General features: G+C 57.8%; 2 protein-coding genes across 14 annotated transcripts in view; one reads left to right on the top strand and one right to left on the bottom strand.

Annotated features, from left to right (window-relative positions):
* Positions 1 to 7,221, top strand: part of LTBP3 (latent transforming growth factor beta binding protein 3) — a 19,045-nt gene extending 11,824 nt beyond the window's left edge. For 3 of the 5 annotated variants that reach the window (XM_035263293.3, XM_035263294.3, XM_035263292.3), the window contains 12 exons: positions 2,435 to 2,557; positions 2,763 to 2,882; positions 4,153 to 4,281; positions 4,585 to 4,752; positions 4,925 to 5,008; positions 5,205 to 5,333; positions 5,441 to 5,578; positions 5,669 to 5,809; positions 5,956 to 6,117; positions 6,209 to 6,289; positions 6,378 to 6,509; positions 6,604 to 7,221. In XM_035263293.3, the coding sequence (XP_035119184.3) occupies positions 2,435 to 2,557; positions 2,763 to 2,882; positions 4,153 to 4,281; positions 4,585 to 4,752; positions 4,925 to 5,008; positions 5,205 to 5,333; positions 5,441 to 5,578; positions 5,669 to 5,809; positions 5,956 to 6,117; positions 6,209 to 6,289; positions 6,378 to 6,509; positions 6,604 to 6,755 (1,559 nt within the window). In that variant the 3' untranslated portion in view covers positions 6,756 to 7,221. The remainder of the gene's footprint in view (positions 1 to 2,434; positions 2,558 to 2,762; positions 2,883 to 4,152; positions 4,282 to 4,584; positions 4,753 to 4,924; positions 5,009 to 5,204; positions 5,334 to 5,440; positions 5,579 to 5,668; positions 5,810 to 5,955; positions 6,118 to 6,208; positions 6,290 to 6,377; positions 6,510 to 6,603) is intronic. The other 2 variants (XM_035263296.3, XM_054241059.2) reach the window with 1 other exon arrangement.
* SCYL1 (SCY1 like pseudokinase 1) lies at positions 7,102 to 21,427 on the bottom strand. Of its 9 annotated transcripts, none has more exons than XM_078341418.1 (18): positions 21,217 to 21,427; positions 20,771 to 20,911; positions 20,441 to 20,568; positions 20,140 to 20,366; positions 19,617 to 19,707; positions 19,373 to 19,528; positions 16,178 to 16,336; positions 15,312 to 15,419; positions 14,205 to 14,318; positions 10,767 to 10,922; positions 9,963 to 10,151; positions 9,775 to 9,850; positions 9,358 to 9,522; positions 8,988 to 9,130; positions 7,931 to 8,002; positions 7,616 to 7,831; positions 7,474 to 7,528; positions 7,102 to 7,362 (listed from the first exon to the last, which is right to left on the bottom strand). In XM_078341418.1, exons 3-18 carry the CDS (start codon positions 20,558 to 20,560, stop codon positions 7,238 to 7,240), a joined length of 2,172 nt encoding a protein of 723 aa, XP_078197544.1. In that variant the 5' UTR covers positions 20,561 to 20,568; positions 20,771 to 20,911; positions 21,217 to 21,427; the 3' UTR covers positions 7,102 to 7,237. The 9 variants fall into 9 exon arrangements, with proteins under 9 accessions (XP_078197544.1, XP_035119193.1, XP_078197541.1 ...); XM_035263302.3 differs by having other exon boundaries at positions 20,446 to 20,568; XM_078341415.1 differs by having other exon boundaries at positions 7,616 to 7,794; positions 20,446 to 20,568.

Genomic DNA, 21,427 nt, shown 5'->3' with positions numbered 1-21,427 from the left:
ACTAGAGAAGGAAAGACACAGAGTAGTGTGCAGTGCTGGGCCTGGATGGAGCTGGGCTGCTTCCTGGGGACACAGCGGAATGGGAGGAAGGAGGCCTGGGTCGTCTTAAAGAATCACTAGGAATTAGGCAAGCAGCAAAGGAGGAGGAGAGGAACAGCACGCCAGGAACAGGGCACTGGTGAATCAGAGGTGAGACAGGGCAGGGTGAACAGGAACTGTAAGGAATGACCAGGGGATGGGGGCTGAGGCCAGCTGGGGAGGGGTAGGTTCCCACCCCTTGGAGTGCCCCCTAATTCCTGCCTGGGAGGTTATGCTTTGCACAGAAGGTGTTAGAGGGCAACTGAAGAATTTTAAGGTCAAGAGTGACATGATTTGCCATTTGTCTTAGAACATCCCCTGCTGCTGAGCGTGGAGGGTGGCTGGAGGTCTGTTGGAGAGACTTAGGGGGGAGACAGTGGTGGGCGGGATGAGTGATGGCCTCAGGATGGCCATGATACGATGATACTAGAGAAATATGAGACCTCCTGGGTTTTTTAACTGGATGTCATGTGAAGGGGGTGGGGGTAATGAGCAGCATATTTGGGAGGGAAAATGCTGAGCTACACACCGGACAAATTGAGTGGGTCGTCTCTGTGAGCCTCTCAGCAGGAGATGCCAGCATACCCACCTGGAATGATGGACCATGGACCTGGGGAGCTGTGGCGTCTTGGGTGGGCCTGCTTAGCCAACCCAAGGTGGGTTGGGTAAGCAGAGCATTTCGCAGAGCCTTGTGGACACTGACAGTTCAAGGGCAGGCTGGGGAAGGCATTGGAGGAGATGGTAGAGGAGGGATGGTGGGGGCGCCTGAGGGGTACCATCTGAGAAGGATATATTTCCAGGGAAGGAAGAGGATGAGCCAAGTGTAGTAGAGGGGTTCTTGTAAAATCAGAACTGGTGAGACAACAAGTCTTAGGACAAGACTTGGGGGTCTGCCCCCTAATCCTACATGGAAATTCTAGTGATGTCTTACTTGGCAAGAAGGTCCCTGGTGGCCTTGGCAGGGTGGCTTCTGTGACATGATGGGGACTGAGGCCAGGATATGTGGGCAGCAAGAAGGAAGAGGAAGACCTGGGGACTCTTGCTCTTTCTAAGTGGGGCTTTGGTATAGGCTGAGGAGGTGATGCCAGGGGAGTAGGCCAGGAGACATGGGCTCAGGGGTCAGGAGAGGAGGGAGAAGAGCCAGTGGGTAGCTGGCTGTGGACAGGGGAAAGGACATCTCTTGTAGTAACAGGAGCAAGAGGGGAATGGACGTAGACAATGATGTTCAGCGGGTTAAGGGCAATTACCCTTAATCCTCAATATACAGGGAAGGGCATGGGTTGAGTAGGGGACTCTGGAGAACAATGGCAGTTTGGAAGTGCCCCAGGACATGGGGCTGCCTAGGAGCTTTATGGAAGTCAAGGCTTGAGAGGATTCAGAGAGGGAGGTGCCAGCCACATGGGGCGCTGCTGGACTGAGGCTGAAGCATGTGGCTGTGGCTCAGCGTGCTCACGTTGGTGGCTGCTCCAGGTCCACTCTGCACCCAGGATACACAGGCCACAGCTCTGACTGGAGGCTGGGCTTTGCCAGACCAGTGAGGAGGAAGGAGAGGTATTTATGGACCAAGGACTGGAGTCCTATGGATGATGAGCCCTGGGGTCCTGCTGGGAATGGTCAGAGTCTGGGGGTATCAGGCAAACTTGGAGGACTGAGAGGGAGGCCACTGGGCCCTGAGAGAGAAGGTGGAAGTGAGGACTTGAGAACAGTAGAAAGAGGGCAGTCTCTGAGGGCCCTGGGGTGGGGCAGATCTGAGTGATGAAACCCCTTGGAATTCTGAGAGTGGGGAGAAGGTCACGGAAGCCGAGGGATCCAGGAACGTGAGGTCAGAGGTTGGCCTGATTGTCTGAGGGGACGTTGGAAACTCCCAGAATGGAGAGGAAAACAGAGCTGGTAGAACAAGGAAGGTGGGTGCTGACAGCCACAGGAGGGCAGAGCCTGCAGGAGGCCGGTGGCACCTCAGAGGCAGAGTCATGGCTTGGTGAGGTCTGGGTGTGGACAACCAGCTCCACCAGAGAGGCCTCAGGAAAGTGTGTTCCGGGGAGGGTCAAGTTATTTTCCTGCATGAGCAGAAGAAAGTGGGAAGGATAAGGATAGGGAGTTTATCCACTCAGGAAGAACGGAGCTGTGGCAGGTAAGGGAAGGGTGGGAGCAGCCCTGAAAGCAGCTGGAGGAGGGAGAGACGGTGGGGGAGGCTCTTTAGCAACAGACCTGGCCCAGGATGTGCCACCCAGAAGCAGGGTGAGGCCCGTGCTTCTGAGTGCTGGAGCTCTGATGCTCCCGGCATGGGTAGAAGTGAGGAAAGAGTAGTAGAAATGCAAGACCACCCAGCCTGGCCCTCTGACACTGTGCCCTGCAGATGTGGACGAGTGTGAGGCTGGGGACGTGTGTGACAATGGCATCTGCACAAATACGCCAGGATCTTTCCAGTGTCAGTGCCTCTCTGGCTACCATCTGTCCAGGGACCGGAGCCACTGCGAGGGTGAGGCATCTTAGAGCTGGGGTGCTGACCTGTCCCTCCCTACCCCGGGACCCCCACTGCCCACCTCCAGTCCCTATCCAGATCTCAGTTGGGGCATGGGGGTGTGGGACTGACGCAGGGCTCTGGGGGAAAGCTTTGGCAGCCTCAGGCTCGGTGGGGTGGTGATTAGCCCTTGAGATTTTTCCACCCCTTCCTTCCCCTACAGATATTGATGAGTGTGACTTCCCTGCGGCCTGCATTGGGGGTGACTGCATCAATACCAATGGCTCCTACAGATGTCTTTGCCCCCAGGGGCATCGGCTGGTGGGTGGCAGGAAGTGCCAAGGTATGGGGGACTGGCTTAGGGTTCCTGAGGGGTGCAGCAGGGAGCAGTAATTCCCTAGACATACTATGGCCTTTCTCTTTCTTTCCATTCATCTATCCACCCATCCATCCATCCATCCATCCACCCACTCAGCTTTCCACTCTTTCACCTAGAATAACAATGATCACAGTAAACATGACAGTTAGTGCTATTGTGGGGCTTATGATGTGCCAGACACTCTGTTAAGCTCTTTACAGATATTAATGTATTAGTCTTAGCCATCAACTCACCTATACATGCATTCATCCAACAAAAGTTTGGGCCAGGCGTGGTGGCTCATGCTTGTAATCCCCAGCACTTTGGGAGGCCGAGGTAGGCAGATCATGATGAGGACAGGAGTTCAAGACCAGCCTGGCCAATATGGTGAAACCCCATCTCTACTAAGAATACAAAAATTAGCCAGGTGTGGTGGCACACACATGCAGTCCCGGCTACTTGGGAGGTTGAGGCAGGAGAATCGCTTGAACCCTGGAGGTGGAGGTTGCAGTGAGCTGAGATTGCACCACTGCACTCCAATCTGGGTGACAGAGTGAGACTCCATCTCAAAAAAAAGTTTGAGTACCGACTATTTTCCAGGATCTATGCTTTGTACTAGGTAATCAGCAATTAGCCAGGGCTCCCAGCTAGGGGAGGCCGACATGTAGACTCATTCTGACAGTTCAGGATCCTTGGTGCCAAGAAAGGTGTGGACTCATGATTAACTGCAATGGGGAGGTGAATGTTGAACTGGACTTGAGGCATAAGTAGGGGTTCCCTAGGCATGGGAAAGGCAAGGCACGGGAAGTCATTCTAGGACCAAAGAGCAGTAGTTGCAAAACACAGAGATCTGGAAGGAGCTAGTTGTGTTTACGGAGGAGGGGAGGGTGCCCTCAGCACAGAGCCGGGGAGTGGAGGGTGGACCAGAGTAAGGCATGATGAGACCTAAAGGTATTGGAAGCCCAGTTCAAAAGGCATCAAATGCCAAGCTGAGTGAGTGGTGTTTGAGGCCTTTCCCTTTGGGCTTCCAATACCTTTAGGTCATGTAAAGGTAGTGGGAGCCACTGAAGGTGTTATGAAGGAAAGCAGCGAATGTGCACATGTAACATGCACACACTGACACAGCAGACTTCCTGCTGTACACACTTTGAAACCAAAGTGGAAAATTCAGGTTCTGAACTTGTGTGAGGCCCTTGAGGTACAGCCCCAGGGAAAGAGGGGCTGGGTTTCTATCTGAGCTACTCTTGCCCCCCAGACATAGATGAGTGCAGCCAGGACCCGGGCCTGTGCCTTCCCCATGGGGCATGCAAGAACCTGCAGGGCTCCTATGTGTGTGTCTGTGATGACGGCTTCACTCCCACCCAGGACCAGCACGGTTGTGAGGGTGAGTGTCCTCCCAGCTCTCCGTCAAAATGGACAGCTCCCCTGAGCTGCAGCTGGGGTTCAGATGTGTCCTGGCCCCACCCTCCTGAATTTGGGGAACCAGAAGAAATCCCTTTTGGCTGGGGGAGTCTAGTGGGGCCAGATCATGAAGGGCCCAGAACACCCCATTGACAACAGAGCCAGCTCTCAGGAGGCGGCTCAGGGGAGCCAGGGAAGGTGGGAGGAGAGAGCTGTGGTGGGTGGGCAGGGTGGACAGGGCCAAGGCGGTCTGTGCATGGCCCTGAGCTGCCCCTCCGCCCTTCAGAGGTGGAGCAGCCCCACCACAAGAAGGAGTGCTACCTGAACTTCGATGACACGGTGTTCTGCGACAGCGTATTGGCCACCAATGTCACCCAACAGGAGTGCTGCTGCTCGCTGGGCGCCGGCTGGGGCGACCACTGTGAAATCTACCCCTGCCCGGTCTACAGCTCAGGTCAGGGAGCCCAGCAGGTCCCTTCCCAGATCTTCAGTTTGTTCATCTGGAAGCCAAATGTGGGAAATAGCGCCCCCTGGCAGTTAGGAAATAGGCGGCGGGCTGTGGCCCTAAGCCCACACGCACGCTCAGCCCTGCCTCTTCCCTCCCCATGGCCACCCTGCCACCGCAGCCGAATTCCACAGCCTTTGCCCAGACGGAAAGGGCTACACCCAGGACAACAACATCGTCAACTACGGCATCCCAGCCCACCGTGGTAAGCGCCCCGCGGCTCCCCCCACCCCGCGCCCACTCACCTGGGCTTGGGCTCGTCTGGATCCCTTGCCGGGCTGGCGGGTCAGCTGCCCTTGCCGGGAAAGCCCCACCCGCACCTTCCTCGCCGGCCCCGCCCCTCTGGTAGGCCCCGCCCCTCACCCGCGGAGATGGAGCAGCCACGGTTTGTCACCCCGCAGACATCGATGAGTGCATGTTGTTCGGGGCCGAGATCTGCAAGGAGGGCAAGTGCGTGAACACGCAGCCTGGCTACGAGTGCTACTGCAAGCAGGGCTTCTACTACGACGGGAACCTGCTGGAATGCGTGGGTGAGCTCAGCTCCCCGACGGACGGCCGTGGGCAAGCGGCGGGGAGACATGCGCCACTGCGCCCACCCGGGGCCTCCCCCTGCCACCCACGCTTTTCCTCTCCGCAGACGTGGACGAGTGCCTGGACGAGTCCAACTGCCGGAATGGAGTGTGTGAGAACACGCGCGGCGGCTACCGCTGCGCCTGCACACCCCCAGCTGAGTACAGCCCCGCGCAGCGCCAGTGCCTGAGCCCGGAGGAGATGGGTGAGGCCCGGGCCCAGGAGCGGGGAAGTAGGAGGGGCGGGGCCCGGATCAAACTGTGAGGGCCCCCACCCACCCCCTCGCTGTTCGTAGACGTCGACGAGTGCCAGGACCCGGCAGCCTGCCGCCCTGGCCGCTGCGTCAACCTGCCGGGCTCCTACCGCTGCGAGTGTCGCCTGCCCTGGGTGCCTGGCCCCTCCGGCCGCGACTGCCAGCTCCCCGAGAGCCCGGCCGGTGAGGGCGAGGGTCGGCTTGGGCCAACCCTGGGGCCCTGTCCTTCGTGTGGAGCCCCAGGGCTGCGGCCCCCCTCGCGGTGGGGTGGAGCTGAGGGGGGCGGTCCCTGCCTCGGGCCGCTCCCTGATGCCAGGTGCTGTCCACAGAGCGCGCCCCAGAGCGGCGCGATGTGTGTTGGAGCCAGCGCGGAGAGGACGGCATGTGCGCTGGCCCCCTGGCCGGGCCTGCCCTTACCTTCGACGACTGCTGCTGCCGGCAGGGCCGCGGCTGGGGTGCTCAGTGCCGCCAGTGCCCGCCGCGTGGCACCGGTAAGGCGGTCAGGGAGAAACTGGCTGGGAGCGAGGATGGGGGCCAGCGCCTGGGGACCCGGAGGTTGCTGACCAGTCCCGCCCCTCCCAGGATCCCAGTGCCCGACATCGCAGAGCGAGAGCAATTCCTTCTGGGACACGAGCCCCCTGCTGCTGGGGAAGTCCCCGAGAGGTAGGTGCTGCTGTGGGAGGTGGTGGCGGGGATGGTAGCCTTTGGCCGGGGGTCAGTGTTGAAGTCCGTATTGTCCCGGGCCACGCAGATGAAGACAGTTCAGAGGAGGATTCGGACGAGTGTCGCTGTGTGAGCGGCCGCTGCATGCCGCGGCCAGGTGGCGCAGTGTGCGAGTGTCCTGGCGGCTTCCAGCTCGACGCCTCCCGTGCCCGCTGCGTGGGTGAGAGGGGATCGGGGGTGGGGCAGGGGCGGGGCCGGTGGCAAGGGGCCGCCTGGAGGCTCAGCGGAGCTGCACCTGTCGCCCCCACCTACAGACATTGACGAGTGCCGAGAGCTGAACCAGCGCGGGCTGCTGTGCAAGAGCGAGCGCTGCGTGAACACTAGCGGCTCCTTCCGCTGCGTTTGCAAAGCCGGCTTCGCGCGCAGCCGCCCGCACGGGGCCTGCGTTCCCCAGCGCCGCCGCTGACGCCGCCCTCAGCCAGACTTCTGTGATCACTGGCGAGTCTCCACGAGCTCGGCCTCTCACTCCTGCCCCGAGGCCAGGGACTTTCGGGGTCCCCAGACCCCACCCTGCGACTTGGGACCCGAGTCGCCCCTACTGGCCTGCCCGGTTGGCAGGCGGTTGTAAGGTCTCGGGCGGGCACTGCCCGCCTTCCTCCCAGAGGGCGTCTCCTAGAAACTGATAGATCGTGCCTCTTTACTCTTAGCTTTCGAAGCAAATTGGTGTTCACGTCTGACGTGGGCGCGGACTGCGCAGGGCAGTGCCAGACCCCAGCCGCCTCCCGGGGCTAGACTGAGCTGGGCACAGGGGGTGTGAAATAGAATTTAATGTGGCTCTGATTATGTACAGGTGAGGGCCTGGCCAGGCCGGCCGGGCTCACATGGTTTGTACAATAAATACATCCTTGGAGTGGGATCTCCGCAGCTGGGAAGCGCCACTGCCACAGTTCAGTCCAGCTTCCGGGCTCCCAGCTTCATGGGGCCCTTGGCCGCCTTCTTCTCTGCGCGTTTGGCCTCCATCTCCCGCCGCCGCTCCTCGCGCTTCTTCCGGGCCAGCTCAGCCTTCGCCTGTCCTGGGGTCAGGAAGGGGAAGCCGGGTCTCAGCTCTTCAGCCAGCACTTGCCCGGGGCCTGTAGGCTAGTCAGGAAGCCCTAGTCTTCAGCCCACCCAGGGGAAGCACTTACGGCTCTCAATCTCGAGGCCCTCCCAGTTGTCTTCACCCCAGGAGTCCGGCCTGGGCTGTAAAGAGAAGTGTGGGCTGCAGTGGGGCCGACTTATGGCTGAGGTCCACCATCTCTACCCTCCCACCAGACCTGTGCTGGATACCTGGGTGCTGGCACGTGCAGACAGGGTAGCGAAGGGGTCACCCTTGTCACTGGACTCTGAGCCACCCCAGTTATACTCGCTGGCCAGCCTTGTACCCTCAGGAGGTGGCTCCTGGGAGCTTGGCTCCTGCCAGCCCTGTTCCCAGGAGCCCTCAGCTTCCCAGCTGCTCCAGTCGGACTCTGGGGATTTGGAGGATTTGTGGTGGGAGTTGCTGACCTGTAGAAGAGTGGGACGGGGAAGTAGCCCTGGGCTCACTGAGGAAAGGGCTCCCCGCCTCCAAAACACACACACACATACCCGCCTGCCCCAGCTCACCTGACTAGCACGGCTCATTTGGCCCCCAGTGTTCCAGTCGTCCTGCTGGGCCAGCACAGACTCAGCCTCCTGCTGCAGTGTGGGAAGGGACCACTGAATCCCACCCCATGCTAAACGGCAAATGAGCCAACCCCAGCACCATCCCAGCCACAGGCTCCACCACTGTCTTTTACCTTCTTCCTCATTTGCTCCTTAGGCTCTGTTTCCCATCTATTAAGTGGATGAGCTGACGCTGGCCTGCCCTTACCCCTCTTTTTTTGAGACAGTCTAGCTCTGTCGCCCAGGCTAGAGTGCAGTGGCGTGATCTTGGCTCACTGCAACCTCTGCCTCCTGGGTTCAAGCGATTCTCCTTGTCAGCCCCCCGAGAAGCTGGGACTACACTCGTGCACCACCATGCCTGGCTAATTTTTATATTTTTAGTAGAGATGGGGTTTCATCATATTGGCCAGGCCGATCTCAAACTCCTGACCTCATGATCCATCCGCCTTGGCCTCCCAAAGTGCTGGGATTACAGGCATGAGCCACCATGCCCAGCCTCCCTTACCCCTCTCTGAGGCTAAGGAATGAGATCTAGATGCTCCTTCCCACAGCCTTGAGGGCCAGAATATGGTGCTGTCAGCCAGATGGGGAAACTGGGCCCCCAGCCCTGCCCCATTCTCCCGAAGGCAGCCCCACTCCTCCCTTCGCCCATCCTAAGCCCATCCCCCAAGCAGAACTGGTCTGGTTCGAGACCCAGGAGTGGCCTCTCCTTGCTGACCGCCAGGGCTGGGTGGGCACTGGAGAAGAGGGAGGAGGGACATGGTATGGGGGAGAGTGAGGAAGTATGGGTAATGTCCCAAGTGCCATCTGCCCAGCCTGTTCCCTGGAGCTGCTGGGGTTGAGTGGAGCCCTGCTGCTGGCTCTGGCCTATAGCAGCCCCTCCATGAGGCCTACATGCCAGGGATGCCATGCAGATGAGGCCAGGCCCGCTCCAAGCAGGCCCCATGGAAGCTCCCTGGACGGAAGGCTGTGAATTTGAGCTTGGGTCCCCTGGGGAGGCTCCCTCAGCCCCACACACCTCCAGGCTGCCCCAGTCTTCATCATCCCATCTGTCAGCAGCACTGCTGTCCTCTGCTGTGTCCTTGTCCTCCTCCTGCGTCTCCCAGTGGCTTGAGGTTGTAGGGGTGGCAGGAACAGGGGTAGGGGCTGGGGCAGGAACTCCTGTGGAGCAGTGGCTCACTGAGCTTTCAGGGGGGTCTTAGGACAGGGCAGAGGCTGCTGGGGGAAGGGGGCTACTGGGGGAAAGGAGCACCAGGGAAGCCCACAAGGTGCCTAGGCCCAGTCCCTATGTCCCCTTCACCATATCCAGGGTTCAGACAATAACAGTTCCCAGGTGCCTGAGCTCCCAGCCCTCTCAGCTGCTGACGCAGCCAGGCTAGAATGCTCACCTTCAGGCGTGGGCCTTTGGGGAACGTTGGTCTCTGTGGGGGCAGTGGTGGGGTGCGCACGGATAAGCTTGGAGGTGAGTGAGGAGACCCCAGTCACGGCCCAGCCTGCCCAGCTGGCTGCGGCTCCTCCCATGCCAGGGCTGGAGGCTGCATGGACGTCCTTCTCTGGGCAGTGGTATGAGAGAGAGGTGGATATGGGCACCTCAGGCACCCAGGGGATGACAGGATGGCAGGAACTGACAGTGCCCTGTAGCTGCCCCTCCCTTCTCCAGGCCTGAGTTCTCCCGTCTGTGAACAGGGGGCCATGTCCAGTCTGCTTCCTAGGGCCTTTCACAAACTCCAGTGGGGGTGGGACACAAACAGGTCACAGTCAAAGGCATGGCACAGAAAGAGGGAACATGAGTGTAAGCCACTCACCCACTGCCTCCAGCTGGGTTGGGTCCTCTGACACAGACTCCAGTTTGGATAGGAAGCTCCGAATGGCCTTGAAGGCCTGTGGGGTAACAAGGAGCAGAGCTGGGGCCTCTGGGGTTCCCAAGAGCCTGCCAGACCAGCTAGGGTCTGACATCCCCCACAGCCCCAGCCCAGGGCTGGCTATGCCTCACCTGGTCCCGAACGGATTTCTCAGGATCTACAGTGAGGCCACAGAGCACAGGCAAGATCTTATGGGCACAGTCATTCATTGAGTAGAGGTTGTGGGTGGCAGCAAAGCCCAGGACACCCGCAACCCGGGATGGTGCAAACGGGTCCTTAGTGGCTCGGCTGAAGGCGGAGGTAAGGACCCTGTGTCTGGTCTGTGATGGGGCAGGGAGGAAAGAGTGCTCCTGAGTGTGGGGTCAATGTTGGGGCCCAGAACCACCAACCCTTACTTCCCAGAACAGGGCCACCCATAGGCCCCCAGAGCTGGAAAAATGTGAATGAATCACTTAAATGGGGAGAGCTTACCAAAAACTCTGGACCTGGGCTTCTCTTCCCAAATCACTGGGCTCCTCCCACTGCTGCCACCTGCCACTGCTGCCACCTCCCACTGCTGCCTCAGGGCATGAGACCACAACAGCAGCTGCCCCCAGGGCTGGGACGCAGGCTCCCTTCCTCCCTGCCCAGCTGACCATTCATTTCTGTTACCTGTCTGGGCACGGCAAGCACCTGAGCTTGCAAACCCTGGCTGAGGGACCCACACAGGCTGTGGGGCCAAGGGGGCCTGGATTCGGATCTCAGATCCACCCCCTCCTGGCTGTGTGACCTGGCCCAACTCACTCCACCTCTGGGAACCCAGATATGAGGCCAACAGTGCCCAGGGCCTAGGTATCCGGGAGGATGAGGGCCCACACACGCAGGACTCCTGGCCTTGGAAGAAGCCGTGGTCCTGTGACAGGGACCAGGCTTCAGCAGTCGTACAGGACACTCACACTGGCACTGAGGTAGGAGCCAATTTTGCCCAGGCAGACCGTGGTGTTGCAGCGGATGGGGCCCTGTTCATCCTTGGCCTGCAGCCGTGCAAAGTGCTTCATCAGCTCCACATTGAGGTTGGTTTCACTCAGCTTCGGGGCCAGGAGCAGCATGGACTGCGGGGCAGAAAGGAGGGTGGAAACTGGGCTGTGGCAGGCAAAGGGCCTTGTGCACAAACAGCCTCCTGGCAGCCCTCAGCAGAGCACACCTGTCAAAGCCTGCAAAGCCACCTCCCAGCCTGGGCCTGGCCCTGCCCAGCATGTTGAGGAAAGGGACCCCATTTCTGTCCCCTTTTACAGAAAAGTCTCCCAAGTCCATCTGTACTCCTGTCTCCCATTTCCTCTGCTCTCCTGATGGCACTCCACCTAGGCTCACAGAAACAGCCCCACACTCCGCCCAACTGGCTCAGGGTGAGGTCACTGATGCCCTCCACAGTGCTAACTTCAACGGCCATTCTCCATCGCACCAAACTTGACCCTCAGCAGTTCTGACACCCCTGGTTTTTCCTCCTTGAAACTTTGGTCTCTGGTCTTCCAGGACACCAGCCCCTCCTGGTTCTCCTCTGCCTAGTTGGCTGTTCCTTTTGCTGAGATTCTAATGTTTACACACTCGGGGCCAATCTGGAGGGCTCTTTTATATCTAACACTCTTGCCCTGGGCCAATCTTGAGGGCTCTTCTATATCTAAATGCCTTCTTGTGAGCCGACAACTCCCAGGCGTGTACCCCTAGCCCAGACGTCCCTAAACTTCACACATGCGTAACCAAAAACCAACTCAACATTTCCATCCAGAGGCCTAACAGAAAAAGCCAAGATGGGGCCCAACCTGCTTGCGTCATCTTCTCAGTAAATAGCAACTCTTAACCTTCCAATTGCTCAGGCCACAAGCCTCAGAGCCACCCTCATCTCCACCATATCTTTTTTTTTTTTTTTTTTTGAGACAGTGTCTCACTCTTTTGCCCTGGCTGGAGTGCAATGGCACAATCTCCGTTCAGTGCAACCTCTGCCTCCCGGGTTCACCCAATTCTTCTGCCTCAGCCTCCCAAGTAGCTGGGATTACTGGCATGCATCACCACACCCAGCTAATTTTTGTATTTTTAGTAGAGACAGGGTTTCACCATGTTGGTCAGGCTGGTCTTGAACTCCTGATCTCAGGTGATCCACCCACCTCAGCCTCCCAAAGTGTTGGGATTACAGGCGTGAGCCACCGTGCCCGGCCCTTCAAGTCCATATTTACCCATCAGCAAACACTGGCAGCTCCACCTTCAGCATGTGGCCCCTTCTCGCCACCTACTGCCAGCCACTGTCATCCATCACCTGGGCCACTGCAAAGCCCTTAACAGTGTCCCAGCATCTACCCTTGCCCTGAAGGTCAATTCTCTACACAGCAACCCAGCAATCCTTTTAAAACAAGTCAGACAATGTCACTGCTCCACTCAACCTCCCAGTGGCTCCTGTCTCACTCCCAGAGAATGTACCAAGTGCCTTCCTCACCCTACAGGGCCCTGGTCCTAACCCTCCATTACCTCTCTGACCCCACCTCTTACAACTACTCCCCTTTTGCCATGCTAAACCTCTTGCAGCCACTTCTCCACTCCAGCCACATTCCAGCTCAGGGCCTTTGCACATGCCGTTCCTCCTGCAAGGAATACTTTCCTCCAGGTCTCCTCGCAGGTCAGTCTCTTGCATCCTTTCTTTAGATGACACCTCCTCACCCAGGTCTTCCCTGACCACTGTTTTCTTTCGTTTTTTGAGACAGAGTTTCTCTCTCGTTGCCCAGGCTGAAGTGCAGTGGTGCAATCTTGGCTCACTGCAACCTCTGCCTCCCAGGTTCAAACAATTATCCTGCCTCAGCCTCTGGAGTAACTGGGATTACAGGTGTGTATCACCATGCCTGGTTAACTTTTTGTATTTTTTTTTTTTTGAGAGGGAGTCTCACTCTGTCGCCCAGACTGGAGTACAGTGGCACGATCTCGGCTCACTGCAACCTCTACTTCCTGGGTTCAAGCAATTCTCCTGCCTCAGCCTCCCAAGTAGCTGTGATTACAGGTGCATGGCACCACGTCCCACTAATTTTTTATATTTTTAGTAGAGATGGGGTTTCACCGTGTTAGCCAGAATGGTGTCAATCTCCTGACCTCGTGATCTGCCCGCCTCAGCCTCCCAAATGCTGGGATTACAGGCATGAGCCACCTTGCCCAGCCCAACTTTTAGTATTTTTAGTAGAGATGGGGTTTCACCATGTTGGCCAGGCTGGTCTTGAACTCCTGACCTCAGGTGATCCACCCACCTCGGCCTCCCTAAGTGCTGGGATTACTGGGCCACCATGCCTGGCATAAAATAATTTCTTAAATTTTGGGCAAGGTCTCACTCTGTTGCCCCAGGCTGCAGTGCAGTGGCACGATCATAGCGTAGTGCAGCCTCAGCCTCCTGGGCTTAAGCAATCTGCCCACCTCAGCCTCCCGAGTAGCTAAGACTACAGGCGTGCACCACGATACCTGGCTAACTTTGGTATTTTTTTGTAGCTATGGGGTTTGGCTATGATGATGAGGCTGGTCTCAAACTCCTGGGCTTAAGCAATCCTTCCACCTCAGCTTCCCAAAGTGCTGGGATCACAGGTGTGAGCCACCGCACCCAGCCCCTGACCACTGTTTTTAAAACCACAAACTCTTCTCCCCACACTTTCTATCATTTTCTAACAATACATGTTTTCTTTTTTTCTTTTGAGATGGAGTTTCACTCTTGTTGCCCAGGCTGGAGTGCAATGGTGTGATCTCGGCTCAGCGCAACCTCCACCTCCTGGGTTCAGTTGCTTCTCCTACCTCAGCCTCCCAGGAACCTGGGATTACAGGCATGTGCCACCACACCCAGCTAGTTTTGTATTTTTTAGGAGAGACAGGGTTTTGCCACGTTGGTCAGATTGGTCTCGAACTCCTGACCTCAGTGATCCACTCACCTTGGCCTCCCAGAGTGCAGGGATTACAGGCATGAGCCACTGCACCCGGCCAATAATACATATTTTCTGATTCTGTTTGTTGTCTGGCAAGTCCACTCTCTGTGCCCTTGAAAGGAAGCTCCATGAGTGCAGCGTGCTCAGCTACCTCATGCACACCGCCTCCCAGCATGGGGCCTGGGCCAGGCACAGGCAGGTGCTTCCTGTCTGCTGAATGGAGGACCTGCTCCCCTGCCAGCTGCCAAGCTGCACCCACAGCCTGGACCCACACAGCAAGGACAGTGCCTGCTCGGACCCATGGGTGGAAGCTAAGGCCTCTGTATCTAGGGTGAGCCCCTCCAAGCCTTGGAAAACCAGGGGTAGCCACTCTGAAAGAGCAGGAAGAGGGGTTCAGCCACTCACAGGAATGGGCTGACTTTGCTGGGCTCATTTAAATTCCACACCCACCTTGACCGTCTGCTCCCGGATGGCAGGGTTGGTGTCCAGGAAGCCATGTACGACGTGGGGGAAGATCTGGGTGTTGACCGTTGGCTCGTCAAGGTACTGGATGAACTGCTCCATCTGTGGCCCAGGTTGGGATGTGTCAACATGGTCAGCCCCTCCCACTCTATCCCCACAGCCATGGAACCACTCGTGGCTTAGCTTTTCCACCCAGCAGGCACTGGGCAGCCATGTCAGCCTCCTGAGACCCCGCCCAGGTGTTTGGCCTCAGGCCCAGGTGGAGGAGTGAGGTAAGGAGAGGCCAGGAGGGCGCTAGGAAGGCCTGGCTCATAATCTGGCTCATCTGGCCACCCTCTCAGAGCCTCTTCTATTTTTTTTTTTTTTGAGACAGAGTCTTGCTCTGTCACCCAGGCTGGAGTGCAGTGGTGTGCTCATTGCAACCTCTGCCTCCCGGGTTCAAGCGATTCTCCTATCTCAGCTTCCCAAGTAGCTGGGATGACAGGCACCTGACACCACACCTGGCTAATTTTGTATTTTTAGTAGAGATGGGGTTTCACCATGTTGGCCAGGCCAATCTTGAACTCCTGACCTCAGGTGATCCTCCCGCCTCAGCCTCCCAAAGTGCTGGAATTAGAGACATGAGCCACCACACCTGGACTGAGCCTCTGCCATAAAAGAGGGTATCACCCCTGTCCTACTCCTCCCTGCCTGCCCACTGTGCCATGAAGAGAAGTAGCACAATTGGTGGTCACAGGGGGAATGGCACCTGGGAGCCACTGTTACTTCCTAAATCCCATCCATCCTGTCTGATGCTCCCAGCTGCCCCCAGGTTGGCAGGAGAGATACTGTATCCCCACTCCAGAGGGTGAGAGTGACTGAGCCAGGAGATGAGGGGGCATGAGAGCGCTGCAGCCTGGGCAGGCTGGGCATTCCCAAAACTGCCAATGAGCCCTGTATGTGGCCAACTTCCTGAGAGCCTGTCCTCAGTGGGTCCCTCACTTGTTCAGGGGTGGGGTTTCTGGGGTCCCTGTGCAGCCAGGGCAGGTGCCTCCCCAGCAGCCAGGGTGGGGTCTGGCGGGGGTGGACCAGCGTAGAGGCTGGTGGAGGCCCCACCTGCTGCAGGAGGCGGATGCGCATGGCCCGGTCAGTGGATGAGAACATCTTGACCACCACAGGAATGATCTTGTGCTGATACTCCTCAGCGCTCAGGAACTTGCCCACCTGAAAGAACAGGAAGAGGGGTTCAGCCACTCACAGGAATGGACTGACTTTGCTGGGCTCATTTAGATTCTGGGGGCTGATATCCCAGGGTGGGAATGAAGTGTTGGTGGAGTGGGGGACAGGCATTTCCTCAGGAGCCCCTCTACCCGTATTCCATCTCAGCCCTGCCCTTAGGCTGATGAAAGCTGTGTGCCCCTCCCACAAACAGGCACCTCTATGCCATATGCAGACATTCTGCCTGCAATTTCCGGGGGTTCCCAGCTATACAGGATTTGCTTGTTGTCTTCTCCCCTCCTGGCAAGTCCTTCAGGGGAAAGGGTTCTCCCCAAGGCGAGCAGAGCAGGTAATGGCAGGTGCCCATGAAAGACTGGGCTAGGGTCTGAGGAAGGGGTGGAGGATCCAGCTCCCTGAAGCCAGGTAATCTGAGTGCTGAGCAGTTAGGAGGGAGGACGGCCAAGTGGGGTGGTGGGCAGGTAATCCCCCTGGGCCCTGGGAACCAAGGTGCACAGGTCAGACCACGGGAAATGGAGGAAGGGCTGAGAGTTGTGAAGCCAGGGGTTTGTGGAAAAAAGATTTTAGAGGCACAGAGTCTCTCCACCCATGGGAGAGCTGGTCAGGTGCCTGTTTATAGACGCTGGCAGGAAGCTCCTGCTCATATGGCTTTGGGTCTGCCCTAACCAGGCTGCCCCAGCCCAGGGTCTTCTCTTTGGCAGTTCCTGTGCACTCAGCAGCTCTCTGGGCCCCACAGCTCCACTCACCTTGAAGAGGGGCGTGAGGACAACAGCCCCGGCACTGCCAAACTCAAAGGCGGTCAACAGCTGGGGCAGCACCTTGTGCCGACAGAAATCCTCAGGGAACGTGTCCAGGCTCTTGCTCAGCTCTTGGAAGAACTTCTGCTTCTCGGCTGGCTCTTTGATCTGGGGGAGTGGATAGAACCCAGGGAGGAGATCAGCCTGGTCACAGCCCAAACCCAGCCACAGGTGAGGACAAGAGCCACCAGCAGCCTGAAGAAGAAGTCATGCTCGTGGGCTCTGGAGCCCAGCTGCAAGGGTTCAAAGCCGAACAGTTCCGCTTACCCACATGTAAAATGGGATAACGGCTCTACTATCTACAGGATTGTTCTGAGGAGTCAACCAGAAAATGCACATAGAAGCTGCAGCACAGGCCTGGCACAGCAGACGCTCGGTCGGTCATGGACTGTTGCCGTCAGGGCTGCCACCTGACCTGTTGCTGGGAGAGCAGCCACTAGGGGCATCACTAGGGCATCGGGCCCTTTATCAGTGTTGCCTCTACTGCTGGCCACCCGGGGTGTGAACACAGAGGACACTGAAGGTCAGAGAGGTAAAGGGGCTGACTTGCTTCCCCTGCCCTGGCTGGGGTGGGTATGAAGTTCCTGGCAGGCCGTGGACGGCAGGGATTAGGGGTACTTTACCCCTAGACCTTGTCCTCCCACTGAGCCAAAATGGACCAGGCTGCAAGCTCAACGGTCTCCTTTAGTCCTCCTAACCCCACTTTGAGGCCATAATATGACCCCAACTCATATTTCCTGAGCACAGACTATATGCTAAAGCCTTTTTAAATTCTTTTTCTTTCTTTCTTTTTTTAAGACAGGGTTTCACCATGTTGGCCAGGCTGGTCTTGAACTCCTGACCTCAGGTGATCTGCCCGCCTCAGCCTCCCAAAATGCTGAGATTACAGGTGTGAGCCACCATGTCTGGCTGCGCTAAAACTTTACACAGATTGTCTCAGTCCTCTCCACAACTTTATGAGGTGGGTGCTAATGTAATCCACATTTTACCAACAAGGAAGCACAAAGGGACAAGAGAGGGCAAAGAGCTTGTCCAAAGTCACATAGCTATGAAGCAGAGAAAGGTCTGATCCAGTGATTTGGCACCTCTCCCGTGCTGCACCAATCCAAAGATGCTGTCACTCCCCCATTCACAAAGTGGGAGATGGAGGGTCAAGGTCAGCAGCCAAGAGCGGCCAGGCAGGGATCATGACCCGGTGTCGTGTTCCAAAGGCCCCGTGCTCTCTGCTGTACCCCCACCCCCAGAGCCATGGCTTGGCCTGGGAGAGGTGACCTCTAGCTTGGGACAAGGAGGACCTAGATGGCCATTGAGCAGCTCAGACCAGCGTGGGAGGCAGGCTTGGTGCTCTGATCATAGGGTGCAGTGGGGCCAAGGCCCAGAGAGAGGCTAAATCACATCCACAGTCACAAATCAAGAGAGTTGCAGCTGGGCTCTCTCCACCACTCCACCCAATAGTGGGAAGAGGGGCCCCTAGGCACTGCCCTCCCATGTTCTCCTGGAGGCTCCAGAAACAGCCCATTTCCTATGGGGCACATTTTAAAGAGAAGGGCAGCTTGGCAGAGCCAGCCATGTGAGAAGAACTCCACGTAAGAAAGTTCCTGCTGCCCCAACACTGCCCAGGAGGCAACAGGACTCAGTGTTTCCAGCAGCTTCTCCTTCAAGATGCAGTTCAGGTTCTCATCTTCCAAAGGCCCTCCCTGCCCCGCAGCATCCAAGTCAAGATTCCATGGCCTCTGCTGGGTCAGGGTCTGTGGAATGTCTCCCACTGTCCTCTCCTGCTCCTGATTCTGATTCTCAGGCCCCACTGTTTCCCCATGCACAGCTGGGTCCAGGCAGTGCATAGAGCAGAGCCTCCCTCCCTCCTCCCAACAGCAACCCTGTGGGCCAGCACACGCGGATGCTCCTCACTATACACACGTGGAAACCGAGATTCAGAGGCACAGCAGAGGGTTCCCTCCTCAGCATCCTTCCGTGTGCTGTCACCTCTGCCTGGAACTCTTCCTCCAGGTACCATCCCTCTGGCTCCTACCATCACATCCTTCAGGTCCCAGCTCAAATGTCACACTTCAGAGAGCCCATCCCGGGACACCCCATTCCAGTACTTTCCTTCCTGCACTCGTTTTCTTATTTATGATTTTCTTTTTTTGAGACAGAGTTTCGCTCTTGCTGCCCAGGCTGGAGTGCAATGGCACGATCTCAGCTCACTGCAACCTCCACCTCCTGGGTTCAAGCAATATTTGTGCCTCAGCTTCCCAAATAGCTGGGATTTCAGGCACGCGCCACCACGCTTGGCTAATTTTGTACTTTTAGTAGAGGTGGGGGTTTTACTACATTGTCCAGGCTGGTCTCGAATTCCTGACTTCAGGTGATTCACCTGCCTCGGCCTCCCAAAGTGCTGGGTTTACAGGCGTGAACTACTGCGCCTGGCTTATTTATGATATTCATGTTTTCTGTCTCTCCCCCAACAAGAGTTCCCAAGGGTGGGGACCTGGTCTGTTTACTTTTTGCTAGATCCTTGAGGGCAGGAATCTAGGTCTGCCTCACCTTCCTCCCCACCATGCTGCCCACCCCCCTGCCAGAGCCAGCACAGGGCGTTACACCCCTGGGGACCAGAGCCAGAATGTGCACATGGAGTTCCTGAAGTAACCAGGGCAGGCGCCCAACACTGCACCATGCACCTTCAGCTCTGACTCCTCACTGGGCCCCTTTGAAGTAGGTACAGTTTGAGTCTCCCTTGTCCTAAATGTTTGGGACCAGAAGTGTTTCAGATTTCAGATGTTTTCAGATTTTGGAATATGTGCATTATTCCAATTCAACATGTCTAATCCAAAAATCAGAAATGCAAAATGCTCCAATGGGCATTTCCTTGGATTGTAATGTTGGTGTTCAAAAGTTGCCGGTTTTGGAGTACTTCAGATTGTGCATTTCCAGATTAGGGATACTCAACCTGTACTATTACTGGGACTGAACTTCAGCCAAGGGAAGTCACACAGCGAGTACAAGTTGGAGCCAGGGTTTGAACCCGGATCGGCCTAACTCCACAGTCCGTGCTTGTCTCCTGAGGGTCAACTGTGAAAGACCCTGAAAAGCAGCGTAGAGTGCAGAATGAAGAAGGTCAAAGCCCAGGGTGGGCTGGGGGCTCACCTGAATCTCCTCCAGGAAGAGGTTGGTCTCTACAAAGCGGTTGTTCATGAAGCCACCAGGTGCCCGGCAGTTCTGCAGGAAGCGGGCTGGGTTTGGACGCACCCTGGGATTCGCTCCCACCAGCTCACAGTAATGGGGCACCAGCGATTTCGGGATCTGCAGGGGAGAGGTCAGTGTCAGGGCAGGGGTAGCGAGCTGGCAGAGGGGCTGAGGCAGGGCAAACAGCCAGGGGCAAGAAACTTACCTTCCCAGGGTTGCGTAGGGCTGCTGCCCGAGGTAGGGGACCGTTGAAGACTTCCCAGATGAGACAACCCAAGCGCCACATGTCTGCTGACCTGTGACAGTGACCCAGAGCTCTTAGGGCCCCACCAAACACCTGCACAGGCCTCCAACCTGCCTTGGGCACCAGGCACCCACTGCATGCTAGGGCCTGGCTATGTCCCTCAGCTGAGCCATCAGTCCCAAGAAGCAGGTTTTATCAGCCTCGCTTAACAGATTAAAAAAACCAAGGCTCAGAGAATTAGGCACATCTGCCCAGATCACACAGCTTTCAAGTTTGGAATAGCCCAGCCCTGAAGCCTGCGTCCATCCTGCCCTACCGCCCTGTGGACCCTGGGGACTGAGGAATGGCCATCACTCCTGGGACACTGATTCCCTCCCCAGCCAGGCAGCAGGGAACAGGGGAATGCCAACTAGTCTAGGGGTCCTGAGGCTGCAGGGGCCTCCAGGACAGGGCAGGTTGGGGCATGCTGCCCCCAGTCACCCACCACTTCTCTCTGACCACTCTGTCACTGCTGTCAGCCAACTCCGGGGGGTCATACTGCTCAAGCTCGGGGATCCCCTTGCGGGGAGGTCCCCCACCGATGCCCTGCGCTGAATACATGTAGTCCAGGCCCCCAAGCTTCCACTCGCCAGCTCGGTCCACGAACACAGCGGCCATGCAGACATTGTTGTGGATGAGGCTGCAGTCGTTGACCAGGAAGCTGAGGGCTTTCTGGGGGCAGAAGGAGCCATCACGCCCCAGCACCTGCAACCCCCCATCCCTGCTCTCATCACCACTGCCCCCACCTTACCACTATCTGGTGTAGCCCCCAGGAGATCTCCAGCTCCTTTAGGCCACCAGCCTCCACTCCCGCCTTGAGGTATATTCCCAGTGGGGTCACAGCCTCTGTCACAACGTGGAGGCATTTTTCTGTCTGGGGAAGGGGACACAGGTTTATCAGGGGTGGAGGAGCAGAGAGGAAGGGGAGATAAGGGACTTGATGTGGGTGAGATGGGGAAGAGGAAACCAAATCTGGGGGTGCTGGGGCACATAGGGTGGAAACATGGAAGGAGGGAGACAGGAATGGGTAACCAGGAGAAAGTGAGGGACAGATGGGCAGGTAGGGCAGCGGGTACCTCCAGCCCATCTATATAAGCCAGGATGTTGGGGTGCCGTAGAGTTTTGAGGCGCTTGAAGGCAGCTTTGGCCACCTGGGTCTGCTCTTCGGCGCCAGGCTTCACATCATACACGAAGATGGACACCGGGCTGCCTGTGGCCTGGGAGAGGACAGCGGGGCCTGAGATGGTCCCAGAGCTGTTGTGTGGCCGGAAGACAAGGGCCGGTAGCCAGGTATCTCCCAGGTCAGCCTTAGGCACTTCGCCGGGCCCACGTGACCCTGGCCCCTCCGCCTGTCCGTCCCTCGGTCCCTCTGCCCGCCACGTAGGCACTGCCCGCCCCCTCGCCGGCCCGTTGCCCCGAGACTCCGCCGCCACGTCAGGCCGGGAGCGACACGGCGGGGCCAGCGGTGCGGACTAAGCAAGGCCCAGGTCGCCAGCGGCCTGCGGAGCTCGGCCGCACTCACCTTCTTGCGGCCGCGGTGCAGGGCCCAAGGCCCGGGCGGGCCGCCCTCGGGGAGCTCCGGGATGAGCTCAAACGGGAAGTCTCGGACCGGGTCCCGCGCAAAGAACCACATCGTCCCCGCGCCGCCGCCGCCACAGGCTCGGGCGCCTCCGCTCCGGGTCCTCCGGCCGCCCGAGCCGGGGCGGGCCGGGGAGGGGGCGGGGCTTGCGTCT

The sequence above is a fragment of the Callithrix jacchus genome, chromosome 10 (genome assembly GCF_049354715.1).
Source record: "Callithrix jacchus isolate 240 chromosome 10, calJac240_pri, whole genome shotgun sequence".
NCBI lineage: Eukaryota > Metazoa > Chordata > Mammalia > Primates > Cebidae > Callithrix > Callithrix jacchus.
This window is presented reverse-complemented; position numbering and strand designations above follow the sequence as displayed.

Bases quoted from the DNA above. Each gene is read 5' to 3' on its own strand.
- SCYL1 (XM_035263302.3), bottom strand. From the start codon at position 21,327: ATGTGGTTCTTTGCGCGGGACCCGGTCCGAGACTTCCCGTTTGAGCTC. The intron at 19,708-20,139 runs GTGGGTGACTGG...TCACTGTCACAG, and splicing joins AGAGTGGTCAGAGAGAAGTG to GTCAGCAGACATGTGGCGCT. The intron at 16,337-19,372 runs GTGAGCCCCCAG...CCACTCCCCCAG, and splicing joins TCTTCCTGGAGGAGATTCAG to ATCAAAGAGCCAGCCGAGAA.